Below are 20863 nucleotides of genomic sequence, written 5' to 3'. Positions count from 1 at the left end.
TTACACCACATTGCCTCTTATTTATGTTCCCTGTTCTTTTCCATTCCCAAGACAAGTATCTTTCTCTTTCCTGTGCCTCAGTTTTACTTTGGAAAACATGAGAAATACAAACCCAACTACTGTGCATGAAGACAGTAAAAAAAAATGACATGAGTTAGGCCGAAGGGCTTGGAGCTCCGTAGAGAAGTGACTTCATTAGGATTGTGTCATTATTAACAGTTCGTTCTTATTATCTCCCTCATTTTGCATTTCTACATTCTGCGATTCAGAATTCAATTAAAAGGCAGTTTTCCAGACTATTTAATTTGAAGTAATCATAAAAAAGGACACTAAATTCCACTAACACTTTTCCTCTACTTAAGTACTGTGAGATCATTTGGAGATTCGTGTATCTAGTCAATTTTTATCAGTTAATTTTAAGTCATTATATGGAGCCTTTGTTGGTATAAATTCTGTATTTTAGCAAGAACTAAACCTGTCCCTTCACAGAAGTCAACTGACTTACAGTTGAAAGACCAACTGCAGAACCACTGCCAAGTTGTACTGGTGGGGGGCAATTATTCACCAAAAGTTCCCTTTAGTGATGCCATCATCTCAGGTCTAGACAAAAAAAAATCAAACAAGTAGGGTAGAAGAAAACCAGGGTGGGGCCACCAGAGGTTCTTTGAGTAGAGTCATAAAATCAGAGCAATGCATTAGGAACATGACTCAGACATCATATCAGATATTAAGTGGAGAAAGGAAAATGGATTGGAAGTAATAGCCAACATACTAGATGGCAGCCTCAGGACAAGATGCTAGGCTAGAATATTGGGCCATGTCTAACAAGATACAATGTAAATGTGAAGTCCAGTGCTTCATTTCAAAAATTAATTTCACAAGTACAAGGTGGGCAAGGTATGACTAGGCAGCAGTTTGTCTTTAAAACAATAAGGGAGGTTTTTTTTTGGTTTTTTAAATTTTTTTTTACATCCTTAGAGTTTTTTGTTTTGTTTTTTGTTTTGTTTTTTTTTTTTTTGCAGGGGGAAGGCAGGGCAATTGGGGTTAAATGACTTGTCCAAGGTCACACATCCAGTAAGTGTGTCAAGTGTCTGAGGCCGGATTTGAACTCAGGTCCTCCTGACTCCAGGGCTGGTGCTCTACTCACTGCACCACCTAGCTTCCCCAGATAAGGTAGTTTTAATGGACTACAAGTTCAATATGAGCCATTATGATATGGCAGCCAAGCAAATTAATGCAATACTATTAGGTTATATTAAGAGAAACAGAGTGTTCAGGATTACCATCATCAGATCCCATCTGGAGTATGTGGGCACCATATTTTAGGAAGGATTTTGGTAAGCTAGAGAGTATCTGGGAGAAAGGTAACCAGAATGGTGAAGGGCCTTCAGTTCTAGTCATAGAATGATCTATAGAAGGAACTTGGTACCTTTAGCCTAGAGAAGAGAGAATTGTGGGGACACATGATAACTGCACTGATGTATTTAAAGGGATGTCATGTGGAATAGGAATAACATAAAGATAGTAATTATAACTTATATTTATAGAGTCCTTATTATGTGCCAAGTACTACAATTAGTGCGCTTTACAATTATCATTTCATTTGATCCTTACAACCGCCTGGGAGATAGGTTATTATCCCCATTTTACAGATGAGAAAACTGAGGCAAACAAGTGAAATGACTTGTCCAGGGTCACATAGCTAGTAAGTATCTGAGATCAGATTTGAACTCAGGTCTTCCTGACTTTAGACTTGGTTCTCTACCCTCTATACTAGCTGCCCCAAACAGTACTCAATGAGCACTGGATCTGTGGGAGGTGGCTCTAGCAAAAGCACTCTGTTAGTACAGATTTCATGTTAGAACAAAATGAGACACTCCCAAGTCATTGGACACTTAACAAAATGAGGTTCACTCTGCCCTGATACAGCAAGGATATACTAGCACTTAGCTTCTCCCAATGCAGTCCCTCATCTCCATGTGAAAATTAATCTGGCCAAGATGTGGTGAAGGACATGGTGACTTGCATGGTCTTCAGAAATCCACCCAAGTGGAGTGACTCAGACTGCCTGTGCTTAGGGTTTTAGTTGATCAGGAGGCTGTATTGGGTAAGCTTAAGCCAGTCACATCCCAGGGACCTCTTTGTCACCTTTTAGGTAATGTTAGCCCCTGTCAAAAGAGGGAAGGAGGTATGGTCTGGTCTCAGCTCATGTTGTGGGTGAAAGAAGCCATATCTGAGAAAAAAGCAGGTAAATATTAGTCCTATCAGGATGGAAATTGCAAAGAGGCAAATCTAGGCTTTATGTAAAGAAAAATGTCATATAATTAGAACTGTCCGAAAGTAGGGTAGGCTGTCTCTGAGGATAGTGAGCTTTTCACGGGAAGCCTTCATCAGGAAGCTGAATGAGTCCTCATGGAGTATGCTGTAAAGAAGATTCTTGTTGATCTGTGGGTTATACTAGTTGGCATCTGAAGACTCTTCCAAAATTGAGATTCTGTAATTCTAGGAATGTAAGGGAAAAGATCGTTTAAGAAACAGTTACAGCAGCTTCAATGGGAAGACACAACAAGGTGACCTAAGATGATGACAGTACAAGTGGAAAGGAGGACGCCCAAGGAAGCCATGCTGAAAAGTTCAATGTGTGTAAAGTTAGACTTGACAGCTTGATTGGATGTGGGAATGTGAAAGATAGAAGCATCAAAGTTAACTCCAAGTTTATGAGCCTGAGTTATTGAGAAGGTAGTGGTGTCGTTAACACTAATAGAAAACTTGGGAGGGCCAGCAGCTTTATGGAAAAGGTGATAATTTCCATTTTAAACATGTTGAATTTAATATAAAAAATCCAGGTGCAAACATCCAATGGAAAGTTGGGAATATGGGCCTGGGGCTCTAAGGATTTATTTCTAACGTGTAAGCCTTCTACTCAGGGAGTCTAAGCTCCTCTAAGCTTAGAGTCTATTCATCTTCTATAGCTTCCTTCATTAGGTAGTGAGCTTCTTGAGGACAGTAACTGGTTTTTTCCCCTTTCTTTGTATCTTCAATGCTTAACATAGAGCCTGGCACATAGTGCAATCTTAATAAAAACTTATGTATTGACTGTATCTCAGGTTAGCAGCGATAGTAATAATATCACATTTTTAAAGGTTCATAAAGTGCTATCTTCAAAAACACCCCTGTAAGATAAATAGCTTAAGTATTCTTATCGGTGCTGTTCTGAAGCCTGCTAAAGAGAGCCAGATGTTCAATTTTCAATGTGCCTACTTAGACCTTAGAAATCAGCATTTGCTTCCAATCAGGGCTTTGTTTATTGTATTTAGATTTTTTTAGACTTAAGAAAGTGATGGAAAAAATGCTAATGCAGATTCAATTTAAAAGAATGCCATAAATTTTCAAAAACCCAGTTGCTAAACATTTACAAGCACATACCCTGATTCTGATTTTCATGTTATTAATGAGAGTGAAAAAGAGTTACAAAGATTTATACCCAGTAAGTGCTGGAGCCCACCCTTGAACACAGACCTCCTGATTCCAAGCCTATTGTTTTTCTGTTATACCATTCTGCCTCTGCTACCATTTTAAATGTATTCTGTGCCAGACGCACAGTAGGTACTCTGGAAACATTTAGAATCTTAGAATTTCAGGCGGGTCTCAGAGGTCACCCCCGCTTTTGTTGGCACGTCTTCTGCCTCTACCTTTTGTCTGATTTTCATGCTCCAAATTCTTTCCAGTATATCTCTCAATTCCTAAGTCCCCTTCTCTACTGGCTTCCTCCAAAAGAACAAATGAGAAGTAAAAAGGTAGCATAAAGTATATCACATGTCAAACATCAGCTGCAGCTGAACCCTGAGACTCAGCAGGGAATGTGTTACAGACAGATGGTGTACTGTGAAGGCGTTAGGAGGCTGGAGGTGAATGAAGCTGCTTGTTCCCATGACAATGTGATGGGTTGGTTTTTTTTTCAGCTCCCTATAGCTCATACTTTATACACTATCTCATGCATGATTAAAATGGTTCCAAATATTAACATAGCTACGAAATGTTTTCCTGTCTTTCTCTTCTTTGTTTTCTGATTTAAGACAGGGAAATGATCGAACTCCTGCCAAAATCATGGAAACCACAAGGTTACCATTCTTTTGCCAGTCATGATTGTAATAGGTCCTAGGTCAAGGCCTGCTACCCCCAGAGCTGGCTCCGCAGGACACCCCCCTGTTCATTCTATTCAATGTCCAACCAGAATGCCCTTTTACATCTTCTAAATATCAAAACATGGGGGCAAAGACTACTTCAAAGGTAGCATGGTGCCAATGGTTTGGTTTGTGTCTTTTGGGGGGGCGGGCGGTGTTATGAGTTCTCTCCGGCATTCAGCTTGGTCAAAAGCCCTAGGTTATTTGTTGTATGACCAATCAATCTATATGAATAAAAGAATGTCCAAAAGGCAATCTGATTGGGCCATGATTGAGTGATTTTCATATCTCTTTTTAGGAAATCTTATTATTAAGACAAGATTCACATAATCAATAGACCTAAAAATGGAAGGAACCTTAGAGGCCATCTACTCAGAACCTTTCATTTTATTTCTTTTTTCCTTTTTCAAAAATTTTATTTTAGACTCAAGAGCCAGAACACAAATACAGAATAGAGAAAAGAAACAAAAACATATCATAAACTTAAATATTGAAACTTAAATGCACAATAAGAAAGAAAAAAGAAAAGCACGTTGTGTGCATTGCAGAACGTAAGAGAGGATTCAGAATGTGTAACAATGAATTTTCATTTCAAGAAAGGCTGTATGATAAATCACACACCTTGTGTTAAGAACTGTCCATCTTTTCTTTTCTTCTTTGTGAATTTTCTTTTGTTCTCTGCTGTACACTTTTTTACTTTGTTCTTTTTTTCCTATCTTTCATTTTATAAATGAGGAAAATGAGGCCCATGGAGTTACAAGGCCCACTGTCTCGCATAAGTGTCAAACATCGATGTGAATCCCGGAATGACTCTGATGCCAGGAATCTTTCTGCTGTGCCACAGATTCACAAACTAAACCAGTAGGAGTACTTGAGGGGTGAAGAAAATGTCAGTATCTATGTTATCAACTTCTTAAAATCTAATGAGCATTATAACAAACATTTTTCTTTTACTTGGTAATTATTTATGCTGCCACAAAATGCATTTTATAGCTTTTGGGCTTCCAGTTTGCTCACATCTAATGTGTTTATAAAAGTAAGAGAGACACAGAGAGAGAGAGACAGGGAGAGAGACAGAGAGACAGAGAGAGAGGGAGAATCCATAGGCTATCTATCCAACAGTGTATCATAGTCTGTGTAGTCTCTTTCTCTCCCACAATCTGATTTGTGTCTGTGTACATATATACACTAGTGACAATAGATGCAGATGAAAATCAGTGAGGCCAGGAATTGAACAGAATGGAAAAAATTAGTTATATTTCATTTGGGGAATTGTAATGATGTCAGTGATACCAAGCTAAACATACACAAACAAATCTCTAAAGAATCCAAATTACAGGTGTATGATAGCCAGATGAATGTTGAGTAGAAATTCTCTGCAGCATAATGCCAGCAATGACTTGTATATGAGAAGTGGCATAAAATGGAAATTTATAATCAGTTAAGGAGGTTGACTGGCAAATAAGTTATTTCAGATAGACAGCTTGAATACTGCACTGGTCTCAGTGAAAAGCTCTCGAAGAAGGCCTATAGTGTCCTGGGTGAGTCCTCTACAGATTCGTGGGAGTATAAAGAAGAATCACTTAACATGAGTTGTTTTGAATATATCCCACCCAATCTGTACCAGTGGAAAAAAGATGATATTGATTAAATTACTGATATATTGAAGTACTGAATATTCCTTTTAATCAGCTGAAAAATCAGAGACTATTTATGATTAAAAATTGTGGTTTTTTAAAATAAAAATGCAGATGGTGGCTAGAAAGCAGGGAGCTCCCCCCCCCAGGACCCTCCAAACACCTATAAAAATGGCTCTGAACAAATTCTAGAACTGCAGAATCCACAAAATAGCAGAGGGAAGCAGGGCTCCAGCCCAGGACAGCCTGGATGGTCACAGGGTGAGGTCTATCATGCACAGAGCTGGGAGCGGAGCACAGCAGAGCAGAGCCCAGTGTGGGCCATGTGGACCAACCAGAACAGGAGCTGGGTGGAACAGGCCCTAGCGCCCTGAATCAGTGAGCTGTGGCAGTTACCAGACTTCTCAACCCACAAACACCAAAGACAATAGAGAAGTGGGAAAAGCTGTTGGGACAGAGTGAAAGGGGTTTGGGTTTGGGCAGCGGAGGTGATACAACTCTGAGGCTGCTTACAGAGCTACAGCTGCAGTTGCTTCTGGCCCCAGGCCCACTTGGTAGGAGGAATTAAGTGGTGGTTCTGAGCAAGAGTGAAGACCCAGCTTAGATCTGAGGCCATTCCGGGTTGGCAGTTCCTGGGGGAGGAGTAGTGCTGGTGTGGCAGAGCTTGCTGTGTAGAAATAGCTCTGAAAACAATAGTGCAGCCCCTCAAGCTTGGGACAAAGTACTCTATACTCTACAAGCAGTCATACCCCACTGAAAAACTCAAGGGTCAAGTAAGTTGGCTCAGACTTTAGAATCTTTCTTTGGTGACAAAGAAGACCAAAACATACAGCCAGAAGAAGTCAACAAAGTCAAAGAGCCTACATCAAAAGCCTCCAAGAAAAACATGAACTGTTCTCAGGCCATGGAAGAGCTCAAAAAGGATTTGGAAAAGCAAGTTAGAGAAGTAGAGGAAAAATTGGGAAGAGAAATGAGAGTGATGCAAGAAAACCATGAAAATAAAATAAAATAAAATAAAAATGCAATAGAGCCTTTGGCCTGGAATCAGGAAGGCCTGAGTTCAAATCTGGCCTCAGATACTTACTAGCTATGTGGCCCTGGGCAAGTCACAAACCTCCATTTGCCTCAGTTTCCTCTTCTGTAAAATGTGGGTGCTAATAATAATAATAAACCTATCTCCCAGACTTTTTGTGAAAATAAAACAAGATAATATTCTTAAAACCCCTAGTACAGTGCCTGACACATAATAAATGTTTGCTAGTGGTAGTAGTAGTAGTAGTAGTAGTAGTGGTAGTGGTGGTAGTAGAAGTAAATAGTAAATGGCATATTTGTATTAAACAACTTTCTTTTGGTAAATATGCTTATGACTTTTTTGTACTCTGCTCAAACACGCTTTGATCATATAATTTTAATAGATTTTCTTGCTACATCTTATTCTTAAATTGCTTACATTTCCCACTTCCAGAGAACCATCCCTTACAATACTTTTTTTAAAGGAAGAGAAAAAATACAGCATAATTAATCAACAAATTTTTAAAAGTTTGATATTATACAATGCTCCATACCTGAGAATCCCAGCAATTGCAAAATAGCAGAGGGGAGATATCATATCAAATCTTATTTTGGACTATTGTATTTGTACTATTTTACCACATTCAATTTCAGTTGTTTTGTGGTTGTCATCCTTTACATTTATAGTGTTGTAGTCATTGTGATGCTTTCCTGGGTCTATTTGCTTCTCTTTGCATCATTTCACGTGATTCTTTCCAGGCTTCTACATGTTCCTTATGTTTGTAATTTCTTATAGAGCCTTAATATTCCATTAGGCTCACATTTCACAATTTATTTTATTAGTGAAAACTTCATCTTTGTTAGAAGATTAAATAAACATTCAAGGCGAGGAAGGAAAGAAGGCCAGGCAGGCTGGCTTTGAAAACTGTCCTAGCTGCAGACTAGTTCTGCTTTTTGAGGACCAGCCTAGTTAAGTACAAAGAGGCTCATCACCAGCAGACTGAATACTTGATAATGCAGTCTTTGGTCATGGAAGCTCATGGAAGAAAAGAAGATTTAAAAAATGGCCCTCAGTTATGAGTTGTTCCCTTCTACTTCTGCAGTGACAGTGGCAGGGTAAGAAAAAGAAGACAAAATGTACCAAGAATCCCACAGGTTTTTGACCATCCATAAGTGTTACCTTAACTGCTGGTACTCATCAAAGAGTAGACATACTATGATAAAAAACAGCACCAATATTGGCATTCCTATATTAAACAAAATCATAATATGTAGATATATTGTAGCTATATGTAAGAATGATTTCTAGGTTCTCTTTAGAGAGATGTTTAAAGTTATTAGCCCAGACAGCAAGAAAACAATGTCCTAGCATTTAATGGGACATTGAGTGATCTCACATTGCCATACATGTGATAAGAATAGGCAAAAAGACCACCATGAAGGTAAGTGAAGCTTGTGCACCATCCCCCATTACAGAAAAATAATTTGTTGTTTTTCAGTCATGTCTGACTCTTCATGACCTCATTTGGGATTTTCTTGGCAGAGATACTGGACATTTGATGATAGAGATACTGGTTTGATATCTCCTTTTTCAGCTCATTTACAGATGAGGAAACTGAGTGTATCAGTAATGTAATAATAACAATGTAGATGATGATTGTGAATACGCCTATGTAGTTCTGTATCGCAAAGTATACGAGACTCTCCATGTAGAAGGTAGAAGAAGTAAACCATTTGTTCAGACACCAGAGAACCATATCCAACAAGTCATTTATCCAATCTATCAACACAACATAACAACCTGGAGCCTCGCCATCCCAAAACCTCTCCAACCCCCTGCTGGGGTCTTCCCCAAAAACAAACTGACAGTACAGTTAAGTCAGCCTGTTCAGCTCTAACTATCACAATGGCCATTAGCAGCCATTGGCAGCCATAACTGCTCTCTCTCTCTCTCTCTCTCTCTCTCTCTCTCTCTCTCCCTCTCTCTCTCTCTCTCTCAGCATTTCCTGTGACATAACTTCCTTTTCCTGTCAGGAAGCTCCTCTTACCGCATGTGACTTATGCTTCCTATGATATAAGCAGGGTGGGAATGGGTGGGAAAGATCTTCAAATCTAAATTGCTACTACTCTGAGGCAAATAGAATTAAATGACTTCCCCTGGCTTACACAACTAATGTCTAAGGCCACATTTGAACTTCAAGAAGATGAGTCTTCCTGCCTCCAAGCCTGGGATTCTACACTGCGCCACCCCGCTGCTAACAGAGAATAAAGAATTGCCTTATTGGTGATTTCATATTTCAGAAGGGGGTAAATGACCAGCAAGATGCTGAATTTGATTGTCATCAGTAAGGAAAAACTGGATGCTGGCATAGAAATGTTGAGAACCAAAGGGGATAAATGACCACTCAATCTTAGATTTGTGATAGAGAATGAGAGGCAAGCCAAATACAGTCTGGCATGCACTCTGAATTTCAGAAGAGCAGATTTCAAAGGGTTTTGAAAAAGGATTGGTAGAGTCCCACGGGTCAAAATTTTGCAGGAGGAGTTAGTATAGAATGTACAGGAAATGCTAAAGTATAAAATTCTAGATGCCAAAAGAAACAATTCCACTGAAGAAGAAAAAGGGTAGTTATCTAAAGAGATTGATGTGAATGCATCAAAAACTCATCAACCAATTTAGATTTTAGAAGGCATGCACAAAAGTTGGAAGCAAGGACAGGTAATAAAGGATGAATACAAATCTATGGTGTGATCTTGGAAGAACTGTGTGAGCAGTACTAAAACTCAGAATGAATGAAGTCTAATTAAGAAGACTAAAGACAAAAAAAAGTGTGTTGTTTCTTGCTATGTTGGAGGAACGAGGACAATCAAAGAAGAAAGAGTACCACTGCATGTTTGGATAAAGTCCATGTTTGGAGACAGTTGACTTTTATTTTGATTGTTTTTTTTTCCTCTAAGGGAACTAAACTTTGTATTATAAAGGCAATGATAAATAGCCATTAGGGAATTATAATCCATAATAACTATGGAGATGATAAGAGAGAACCTAGCTACCCTTCATGAGATAAATCAACAGGCCCAAATAAACTCTATAGGAAAAGATCAAAAGAGCTGGCAAGTATGATTACTGAATCATTGTCAAATAAGTTTTAAAGATCATGGGGAATAAGAGAGGTATCATAAAACTAGAAAAGAAAAAGAAAAAGAAGGAAAGATAATGGAAACTATAGGCTTGTGATCTTGAATTTGATCGCTGGAACATTCTAGAACAGGGGTGGGGAACCTGTGGCCTCAAGGCCACATATGGCCCTCTAGGTCCTCAAGTGCATCCCCTTCGCTGAATTGTTTTTATTCAATCAAAGGGCCACACTTGAGGACCTAGAGGGCCACATGTGGCCTCCAGGCTGCAGATTCCCCACCCCTGTTCTAGAACTTATTATTACATGGCTAGCTAATGAATATCTAGAAGAGGAAGTATTGATCAGAAAGAGTCATCATGGGCCCATCAAGAATAGATGATGCCGACCAAACCTCATTTCTTGGCAAGTTATTACATGAGTGGTTAAGGGTAATCTTGTAAATAGAATTTGTCTGCATTTTAGCTAAGCACTAACAAAATTTCTTAAGATTTCAAAGAAATAGTATAGAGGCAAGTAAGCTGTTTGAATGGCTGTACTAAAAGAATCATCATGAAGAGTTGTGCTTGACCCTATTGCCATTTAACATTGTTAGTGACTTGGAGAAAGGCATAGATGTCGTGTTTTCAGATGACAGAGAGCTAGGAGTTATTTTATAGTCTTCCTGGAAGACTAATCATACTGGAATACAAAATCCAAAATGACCTTTACAGGTTAGAGCACTGGGGCAAATATAATTCAATAAAGTTGAATGGGAATAAATGTAAAAGTTATGCATTTGAATTCAAAAAATCAGTTTCACAAGTACAAGATAACTGGACATTTCCATGTATGTGTGACTAGATAACAGTTTTTCTGAGAAAGTTTTGAGGCTTTTAATAGAATTCAAGCTTAATATGAGTCAATAGTGTAATAGAGTAGATAACTGGCAAAGAAAGAGAAGTGTGGTGTCCGTCATAGGTTCTCAAAGTGGGCAATATCACCCCCTAGGGGTGAGAGCTGGAAGTAGCCTTGGGTGCAATTAGAAAGCATTAAATAAAAATAAGGGGGTGGTGGAAGCATAAGGAAAAAAGAGAAGATAAGAAAATTTTGCAAACCTGTTCATGCATGTTTCATCTGTTGTGTAATAGAATTAAAGTCATACTGAATGCATTATTTTCCAAATAAACACACAAAATGAAAGTTATAATCCATCAGTGGTCAAGCACACTGACAGATCTTAACAAGCAAGTGTTGGCAGGTGAGGGTGTCATGCATTGTCAGAAAGTCCAACTTGCATGGGCGGCAACATGTGCATGTGATGACTTGTTTACAATACGATACTATACAGGTACATGATGCAATATTGCATCATCAAAATTTCAATGCAGGAAAAAACCCACAAATTTGCAATAAGTAATTAAATTTAAGATGTGTATTTTTTAATATTTTATATTTTTGAAATGATGCAAATTTAAAAAAAAACATTAAAGTATTAAAGAAAATAGATTTCCCTGGGAGGGAGTGCTGAGTAATTTTTTTTAAAGGGCCAAATAAGTTTGGGAACCTCTGGTCTAGATAATCCCACTATTCTGCTTTATTGTGACTATGGTGTTCTGTTCAGCTCCTGGCATAATATTTTTGGAAAGACATTGGTAAGCTAAAGAGAGTATTTTAAGGGGAGTACTCAATAATATGAAAGGTTTGGGGACCATGCCACATAAGACTTAGTTGAAGAAATTACAGGGTTTTAGCTTAGAAAAGAGAAGGCTTAGGGGAATGTAATAGTTTCCTTCTAGTATTCAAAGAGTTGTCATGTCAAGTAAGTATTAAATTTGTTCTGGTTGGTCTCACAGAATAGAACTAAGTTTAATTGGTTGAAATTTCAAAGAAGCAATTTTAGGCCTAACTGATATATAGGAAAACTTTCTAACAATTATAACTACCTCAAAATGGAATAGACTGTCCTAGGAAATAGTAGGTTTCCCTTCTCTGGAGGTCTTCAAAAAAAGGCTGAATGGTTTCTTGTCTGGTATATGTTAGAGAAGATTCTTCCATTACATTATGATTTGGATTCATTGGTCCTTCCAACTCTCAGATTATGAGGTATAGAAATTCAATGAAGAATTTTATAAAATCCTCCAAATTAAATAAAGATCTGCCTTAATACTCCATGATTTCAATGGAAAAGTTATCATAATGAAGAATGCCAAAAATTATTACTGAAAAATATGACTCAGACATGGAAAAATGTACATGTCAGATCTTTGAATAAGGGAAGAGTTTATGGCCAAACAAAAATTAGAGGAGATTACAGGAAATTAAATAGGTAATTTTAGTTACATGAAATTAAAAAGCTTTTGTACAAACAAACAAAATCAATGCAACCAAAATTGTACAGAAAACAGGAAGGGGGGGCAGCAAATTTCTCTTATAAAGGCCTCATTTCTCAAATATATAAGCCAAATTTATAAAAAATAAAAATAAGGGCCATTCTCCAGTTGATAAATGGTCAAAGGATAGTAACAGGCAGTTTTCAGAAGCAAAAAAACCAAAGCTATCAATAGTCACATGAAAAGATACTCCAAAGCACTGCTGATTACAGAAATGCAAATTATAACAGTACCAAGATACCACCACATACCTATCAGACTGGCTAACTTTGACAGAAAAGGAAAATGGCAAATGCTGGGGAGGATGTGAAAAAATTGTGACCCTAATGAATTGTTGGTGGAGTTGTGAACTGGTCCACCTCTTCTGGAGGACAATTTGAAATTACACCCAAAAGGCTATGAAACTGTGTATACCCTTTGACCCAGCAATACCACTACTAGGTCTATATCCTGAAGAAATCAAAGAAAAGCAAAAGGGACATGTTTGTACAAAAGTATTTATAGCAGCTCTTTTTGTGGTGGCAAAGAATTAGAAATTGAGAGGATGCCAAGTAATTGGGGTATTGCTGACCAACTTGTACAATGAGTAGAGGGGTTTCAAAAAAACCTGGGCAAACTTATATGAACTGATGCAAAGTGAAGTGAGCAGACCCAGAAGAACACTGTACAAAGTAACAGCAATATCATAATGTTGATCCACTGTGAAAGACTTAGCTAATCTGATCAAGACAATGGTCCAAGACAATTCCAAACCCATGACGAAAAATGCTAAGTGCTTCCAGAGAGAGAAATGATGAACTCTGAATGCGGATTGAAGCAAACTTTTTAAAAAACTTTCTTTATTTTTATTGGCTTATTTGGTTTATGTTTTGCAATATGGCTAATATGGAAATATTTTGTATGCCCTCACATATATAATCAAAATCAAATTGCTTGCCTTCTCAAGGATGGGGAAGGGAGGGAAGGAGAGAATTTGAAGCTCAAAATTTTTAAAAATAATTGTTCAAAAATTGTACATGCAATTGTGAAATATTTAACAATATCAACAAAGAATAATTTTTCAAAAAAGAAATAAAAATCTGGTTCAGGATTAAGAAATAAGAGGCCAAAAGTTTGTAGATAATAAAGTCTCATGATTATATATCATGAATATTTTCTTCAACAAGAAAGCTAGATATATTAGATATGATGAGTAGTAAATAATATTTTTCTTTTGTCCAGATCTTTGTTGTGTTTTTTTTCTTCAGAGAGCTCTATACAGTAAACATACCTTCCACCAATGCAGATTGTCAGTTCCTTACAGTTTTAGATTGTTGCCTGGGTCACTGGGAGATTAATTGACTTGTTCATGGACGCAGAGCTTATGTCTGATAGATTTAAAGCTAGGTTTTCCTGACTTCAAGGCCAACCCTCTTATCTATTGGGCCTGTGGCCATCAAATGCAACACTAAAAACAAAATTGACAGAAATGTCTGCTTATTGATGCGGAAGTAATTTCTGAGTCCACTAGACCTTCCCCCTCTCCTGACTTATTACAGCAAAGATCAAAATCCGTACCTCTTTGGAAGAATAAAAAATGAGTTATAGGATCAATCCGTAAAGTTACAGTGTGAACTATTTAAACATCTATTGATAGAGAAAAATGGGGGATGTGTAGAGGAATAGACAGCCATGGGCACTATTACCATCTCCTACAGTGGCTTATCTTCAGTAAACCAATCCCTCCAACAAAAAGCCTGCAAACCCCCAGTCTTCTTGCAAGACAGAGAGATATAGTAGCCAAGAACATCGCTGGGTAGGAATAAGCTAATAGGTGAAAATATACAGAGGAGGAGGATGGATTATGAGCAGTTTGGTCTCATAAAACAGTGAGAAGTAGTGGAGGGGAAAACACGTATACAGAGTCGGTCACGGGGTCAATGCACCAGATCCCCCAAAGAGCACTTGAAGATGAAACTAGAAGGAAGACAGCCAGTAGATAAAAAAATAGAGAGATGATCTCTCAAGATAACTAATCATTTCTGCTCTTCTCCAATGACAGTGGAGCTACTACATTTGGACTGTAACACCGCAGTTGCCAGTGTTTTGCATTAAAAAGTAGACAGAATACTAAAGAAAACAAAGGTAGTAAGTGAAGCTGGACCCGATTAAGTAGACACAGTGATGGCCTATGCCAGTAACAACAAAATCCTAAGAACATCAATTTTCAAATTATATGAATAAGGAAAAGATAAGGAACAATTAGGAAAAATAACAGATGTTGCTAGCCAAAAAAGGATAACTACCAACCTGTATACCTACTTCCTCATTTCTACTTATCTCTTTTTCACTATGCAGATAATGCATGTACAAAATGATGGTAAAAATGTTAAACGTAACAGTCAAGCCTTCACAAATAACATTCAAGAGACAGCCACTAAAGTCTCACAAGTGACTGAAAGATCTGGAGAACCCCATTATTTTTTGCTTGCTTACTGTTATAAAAGAACTGGATTCGGAAGAGCAAGTACATAATAAAGGGCTTCCTTCCAAGTAGGTCACTGTGTTCCTTGAAAACTTTTTGTTTTTGTTTTTGTTACACTAACCCTCCCACCCCCCACCATCTAGCTTAATGTGTGTTACATAAGTAGTTCTTTAATAAATGCTTGATTGATGTTAGTATTATATAAGATTCTTTAACAGAAGCAACAACAGATATATTTCTGTTTATACTGATTATTAATTATTGGTGATGATTATTAGATTATTAATATAATTTATTATTAATATCACTGATTAATAGTCAGTGATGATTATTAATGATTATTAATATCATTTAACTGATTATTAATATCATTATTATTATTAATATCATTTAAGGCATAAAACAGAGGTATGCTCACCCAAGTTATCTGACTGTGTCATAAAGGATGATGAGGTACATACAATTTAAATACAGAGTAACTACAGCATAATCCCAGAGGGGAAAACATTAGCTACTGAGGAGGGAAGAGGGACATGAGGAAAAGCTTCTTGGCAAAAGTGGGATCTGAGATAAGTCTAGAAAAAAGCCAGGGAAACTACAAGGTCAATGGAGGTGAGGAGGGAAAGCATTCCAGAATTAAGGGCAGCCAGTTAAAAGTCCAGAAGGCAAAAATGAAGTATTTCTATGGGAGGAACTGCAAGTAAGCCAGTGTTACTGGATCATAGAGTACATGGAAGAGAGTAAATTTTAAAAAGGTTGAAAGGTAGGAAAAGGCCAGCTTATGAACATTTTAAATGCCAAGTAGAGGTCGTTACATGTGATCTTGGTGGTAATAGGGAACCACTAGTGCTCGCTAAGAAGCATTGGGAGATATGCTCACTGTGACAGATCACTCTGACAGCTGTGTAGATGATGGATTGGAGATGGGAGAAAAGTCAGGCATGGAGACCATAGAGAAGGTCTTAGTGCAAAACTCCAGGTGAGAGGTGATGAGGTTTGAATGATGGTTATTATATGAGTGGAGAGAACAGGAGATATAAGAGAGATGTTGTGAAGCTAGAAACAAGATCTGCCATATATGTAAGTGTGCCTTCCCGCAGGTTGGCCATATTGAACCATCTATTCCATTACTCCTCTTCCTCATGCCCATTTTTGGAGAGAAACGGAGAGGGTGGGGATACTCTCTGCCACGTCTCAGCTTCCTTATTTCATTTACCTCACTTGATAGGAATAGAATGTCTGATATTATAGTTATGGATACAATTCCCTCATAGACTATAAGCTTTCAAAGGACGGAAACATGTCTATTTCATCTTTGTAATTCCCTTAATGCCTAGTGTAGCCTACAGGAGGTAGTAAATGTTTGTGGGATTAAACAGATGAATGCATGGGAAGTGTACCACAAACTTTCCACCACAGTATATTATAAAGAAAGATTCTGTATATGGAGGGCTTATCTTAAAACCTAATTCAAGGGCTCTTAATTTTCCATATACCGCAGCTCTTTGCTTTAAAGACAATAACCTGACATGTGACCTAAGGAGGAAATTAGTAATCATGAGTATCCCACACAACATGCCCCAGAAGGCCACACATTTTTGTATGTCCTATCAGTGAGACACCAATACCCATGCTCTTGCAGATAAGCAATACAATCCATTCCCATGCAGCAGGACTTTCTACAGAGCTGGACAACCCCAAGACCCAGGTTTTTCTGTTCTAATATTCTCCTAAAGTTACCATCTCTGCAAATTTAGAAGCATCAAATGGCACCTTTTCAAGTAAATGGATTTTCTTTGCTATAAAAGTATCTATGCCTCAGAGAAACTGCTTAGACCATGATGATCAGAAAATAAATCCTGATGGCATCCTGTAGGCCCATAACTCACCACACTGAGATAGTTTGCTACATTAAGTGTGTCCAAAGTAAGCCATTAGCTCTGCCAACATAGAACTCTCCCAAATGATTTTTACCACAAATTTAACCTAAACTAGCACATGATGGGCCTAAGTGGGCACTAGTTAAATGAAACTGACTATCTTTCTCAATTCCAGGAAGAAATCTGCCCTCAGACAGAAGGAGACACCACTCAGTCCTGCCAGTGGGCATCTGCAGTCAATGTCAGGAACCGATATATCTACGTGGCCCAGCCAGTACTGAGCAGAATTCTCATAATAGATGTACAAACCCAGAAAGTCCAGCAGGTAGGTATAACTTCATAGTGGTCCCTGAGAACCTTCAAGTATACCAAGATCTTTCAAAGTACACACAGTAGGCACTATGTCAACATGTGTTCTCTTGCTCTTCCCTCCCTTCTCATCATTGTCCACTGTGGAAGAGAATTCTCTATCTCGAGTCAACTTCCATCCCCATCCAGTAGAGCTTCCCAACCTAGACAGACATGTTATATTTATCGGTAGCTGGAGGCAAAGGTTATGTTCTGAGAAGTTGTGAGTATTTAAGAGTTAACACCTTCTCTGTCTGCTCTATAATCACTGGCTCTTTAGGGGAGAGGCCCTACTTCATCATGGACCCCAACATGATGATACACAAGTAGTCCTACAGTGTCAGTAAGTGGTCAGAGGAGGGAAGGGCAGAGGAAGTGGGACGTAGACCTGGGCCTCAAAAAGTGTTTTATATGATGGTCATCAGACCAATCCAAGAAAAATCCAATCTATGAGGATTTCTCATTCAGCTCCTAAGTACAGAAAATCACATGTATTGATCCCTGTAATATAATTGTTTGCTGAACAATCCCAGCCTGCCAATATATATATAATATTAGATGTAAAATATCACGTTCAATGTTCTAACATGCTTAGCTGAGTTGTTTTCATATCCTGGTAGGTGCCCAGAGTGATTAATCCAGACTCTATAAATTTTGTAAACTGAGAAATCCTCTGAAACAGAGAGCTATACAGGACTTATGTACACACACACACATATGTATATGTATGTACATATATACATTATATGTGTGTATATGTATGTATATGTCTGTGTGTATATGTGTGTATGTATATATCTGTATGTATATGTGTGTGTATGTATATATATACATACATTAGATATACATATATATATATATATATATATATACACACACACATCAGATCATTGAACTGAGCTTGGGCTCAGGATGGATAGATACTTCGTGCTGTGGCTATTGTATTCAGGGACTGAGGCCTCTGATCATCAACATAGTCACCTATGTTGCAGAGACTTGTGCAGCTCCAAGCTTGGCCCAAATCCAGATATTGCTAGAAGTAGTAAGGCCTCCCTCCTCTCTCACTAAATCAGGTATGAGAATGCAACATTTCCATTTGAAAAGCCATAATCTTAACCGGGCAACCTGAGGTGAATGGCCACCTGGGATAGCTATTATGCTGAGCCTGCTTAGTATAAATTTATTCATAATTTGAATGAAGATGTTCTGCCTTTTAGGACATGCCCAAACAGGGAAATCTTAGCTCCCCTGTATCCTAAGGCCTGTCCTCCAATTTTCACTGGCAGGGATTAAGGAGAAGTTTTTCCCACCAGATTCAATAATGCAGTCTGGGAGAAATCAAATCCTGAAATGAGACATGTTGATATATGTAATCCCTGTGGCTCAGGTCCTTCTCAATTCCCTCATTCCCTCCCTAGCAACTCTGGATCAGCATAAGGAAGAATTTCCTTATAACTAGAGCTGTTCATTAATGGCATGACTGATTTCTCTATTAGTAGAAGAGTTTGGATGAATGACCACCTCTCAGGGACACCAAAGTAGGGATTCTCCCTTCACGGAGAAGCAGATTGGACTAAAGTCCTTGCCAGCTCTGAGGTTACAGGAGCATGCATATGGTATAATAGAAAGCAGATATGGAATCAGATGAGCTGGGTTCAAATACTTAACCTTGGACAGTTTGCTTCATCCCAGCTCTGCTACTTACAACCTACGTGACTCTGGACAAGTCACTCACCTTCTCCAAGTTCCACTTTTCTCATCTGTGAAATGAAGTCATTGAATGTTCCCTACCAGCTCTGAATTTATGATGCTGTGATTCTTCAAACTTCCATGATCCCGATGCTCCTCATCTATAAAATCAGAGGGTCAGATTTCCTAAGCTCCCTTTAGCTCTAGATCCTATGATTCCCTTTCAGCCAAAGTAGAGGGACGTCTCTAGGAGAATAAGTTCCCTCACACAGAAGCATTCTTATATCTGAGTAATGCTGCCTGCTCCATGCAGCCTATGCTGAACCAGTGCTAGTCTCCCCAAAGAAATACTGACTCGAAACAAGCTGAGCCAGTGAAAATGTTACAATCTAAATTCATGAGTTTATGTCAATTGAAGGAAACCCCAAAATTATTAAAAATCAGAGCTGGAAAGTACATTAGAAATTCTCTTTCAGGGGCAGCTAGGTGGCACAATAAATAGATCACTGGCCCTGGAGTTAGGAGGACCTGAGTTCAAATCCAGCCTCAGACACTTGACCCACTTACTAGCTGTGTGACCTTGGGCAAGTCACTTAACCCCAATTGCCCTGCCTTCCCCCCTCAAAAAAAAATAAGAAATTCTCTCTCATTTATAGAAAAATATTCTGATGTACAAATAAAGAGTGGTTAGTCTATCTTTATATTATAATTTAAAGTTTATAAAGTGTTACCCATATAACAATCCTATGACATAGTAATATTGCCCCCATTCTACAAATAGGAAAACTGAGTCTCAGAGAGGGGTCGTCACTTGCCCACAGTCTCACGGCCACTCAGTGGCACAAATGAGAACAGAACACCTTCCTTCTGACTCCTGCTTTGCTGCTCTTTCTCCTACATCATTATGCCCGTCACTAGGGAGACTTCACTGGGTTTCTAAAGTTGATTTCTTAGTAAGCAGTGACCAGAATGTTGCCTCGTTTTTTTCAAGGCCATAGGTGTGGATTCTGTACCAGCTAAGCTGCTCTATGACAAGTCACATGATCAAGTCTGGGTTCTAAGCTGGGGGAATATGCAGAAGTCCCAGCCAAGTCTTCAGGTACATTTATGAAATCCCTATATATTTGCATGGAAAGATAATGCAATTCTTTATTTGTGTTTCAAAAGAGAAATAGCCACATTACTTCCTGTCTTCTCTTTCTCTTTTCCTTCCTCCTTCCTCCTCTATTTCTTTCCTGCTTTTGCTTTTCCTCACTCTTCTTCATTTCTCCTTTTGTCCCCAATCTTATTTTTCCCCTCTATTCCCCTTGCTCCTGTTATTTCTCCCTCTCTCCCTTTATTTTCCCCCCATCTCACTTTCTTCTGCTCTCCAGATTCCTATTTCTTTCTTTTGCCACCATGTTCTATTCTATTAAACATTTCTTTCTCCAGCTCCAGTAGGCCTGGATATAGGCCTCACAATTGTACCACATTTAATCCCTATGTCCTCCATTCTACTAGACTGAGTCACCTAAAATTCCATAGTAAGATGACTTCTGGTTAGGACCGTCTGTTCTTTTGTCATCTGACCATGGTTCTACATTGTTTAGAATTGACTCTGGGGAATTATCACCCTCTGAACAGATGGTCTCCTTAGGCAGTCAGGCCAGGTCCAAGTGGCCTCTTTCAAATAGCTCTCAGCTTCTAATGGTCCGAATGGACACTTCTCATTTATTTCTCAGCTTAGCCTTGAAGTTAGTGACAACAGAATCTTTCTTTTCTCTTTTAAATTATTGGGTTATTCATGCAGGGTCAGCCTTGTGGAAAATCATTCACTGGCACAGAACATTAAATCCAAATGTATCAGCATGGGAAAAGGGCCTCTTTTTATATCCTGCTTAAGTATATTTGTAAAGAATAATAACGTGAAGCCCCATCTATTCCAGATGACAGAACTAGCAGCAGAAAGTTTCAGAGAAGAATATTCAGGCTTCATGTAATAAAAAAAATCCCAATTTTAAGAGGCAGTCAACAAGCATTTATTAAGCAGTTATTGTGTGCCAGGGGATGCAAAGAGAGGCAAAAGCTCATAGTGTAGCAGGATAGACAGCATGCAAACATCTATGTCCAGAAAAGTGTATACAGGGTAAATTAGTGATAAT

At 38.4% G+C, this 20863-nt stretch overlaps 1 protein-coding gene across 1 annotated transcript in view; it reads left to right on the top strand.

The window, feature by feature from the left end:
- FSTL4 (follistatin like 4) overlaps window positions 1-20863 on the top strand; it is an 856236-nt gene that overhangs the window by 804763 nt on the left and 30610 nt on the right. The window contains exons 12-13 of the mRNA XM_036752996.1: window positions 16861-17010; window positions 19714-19821. Coding sequence (XP_036608891.1) covers window positions 16861-17010; window positions 19714-19821 — 258 coding nt within the window. The remainder of the gene's footprint in view (window positions 1-16860; window positions 17011-19713; window positions 19822-20863) is intronic.

Source organism: Trichosurus vulpecula, chromosome 3 (genome assembly GCF_011100635.1).
Source record: "Trichosurus vulpecula isolate mTriVul1 chromosome 3, mTriVul1.pri, whole genome shotgun sequence".
NCBI lineage: Eukaryota > Metazoa > Chordata > Mammalia > Diprotodontia > Phalangeridae > Trichosurus > Trichosurus vulpecula.
Note: the sequence above shows the minus strand (reverse complement) of the source record. Positions and strands in the feature narration are given on the sequence as shown.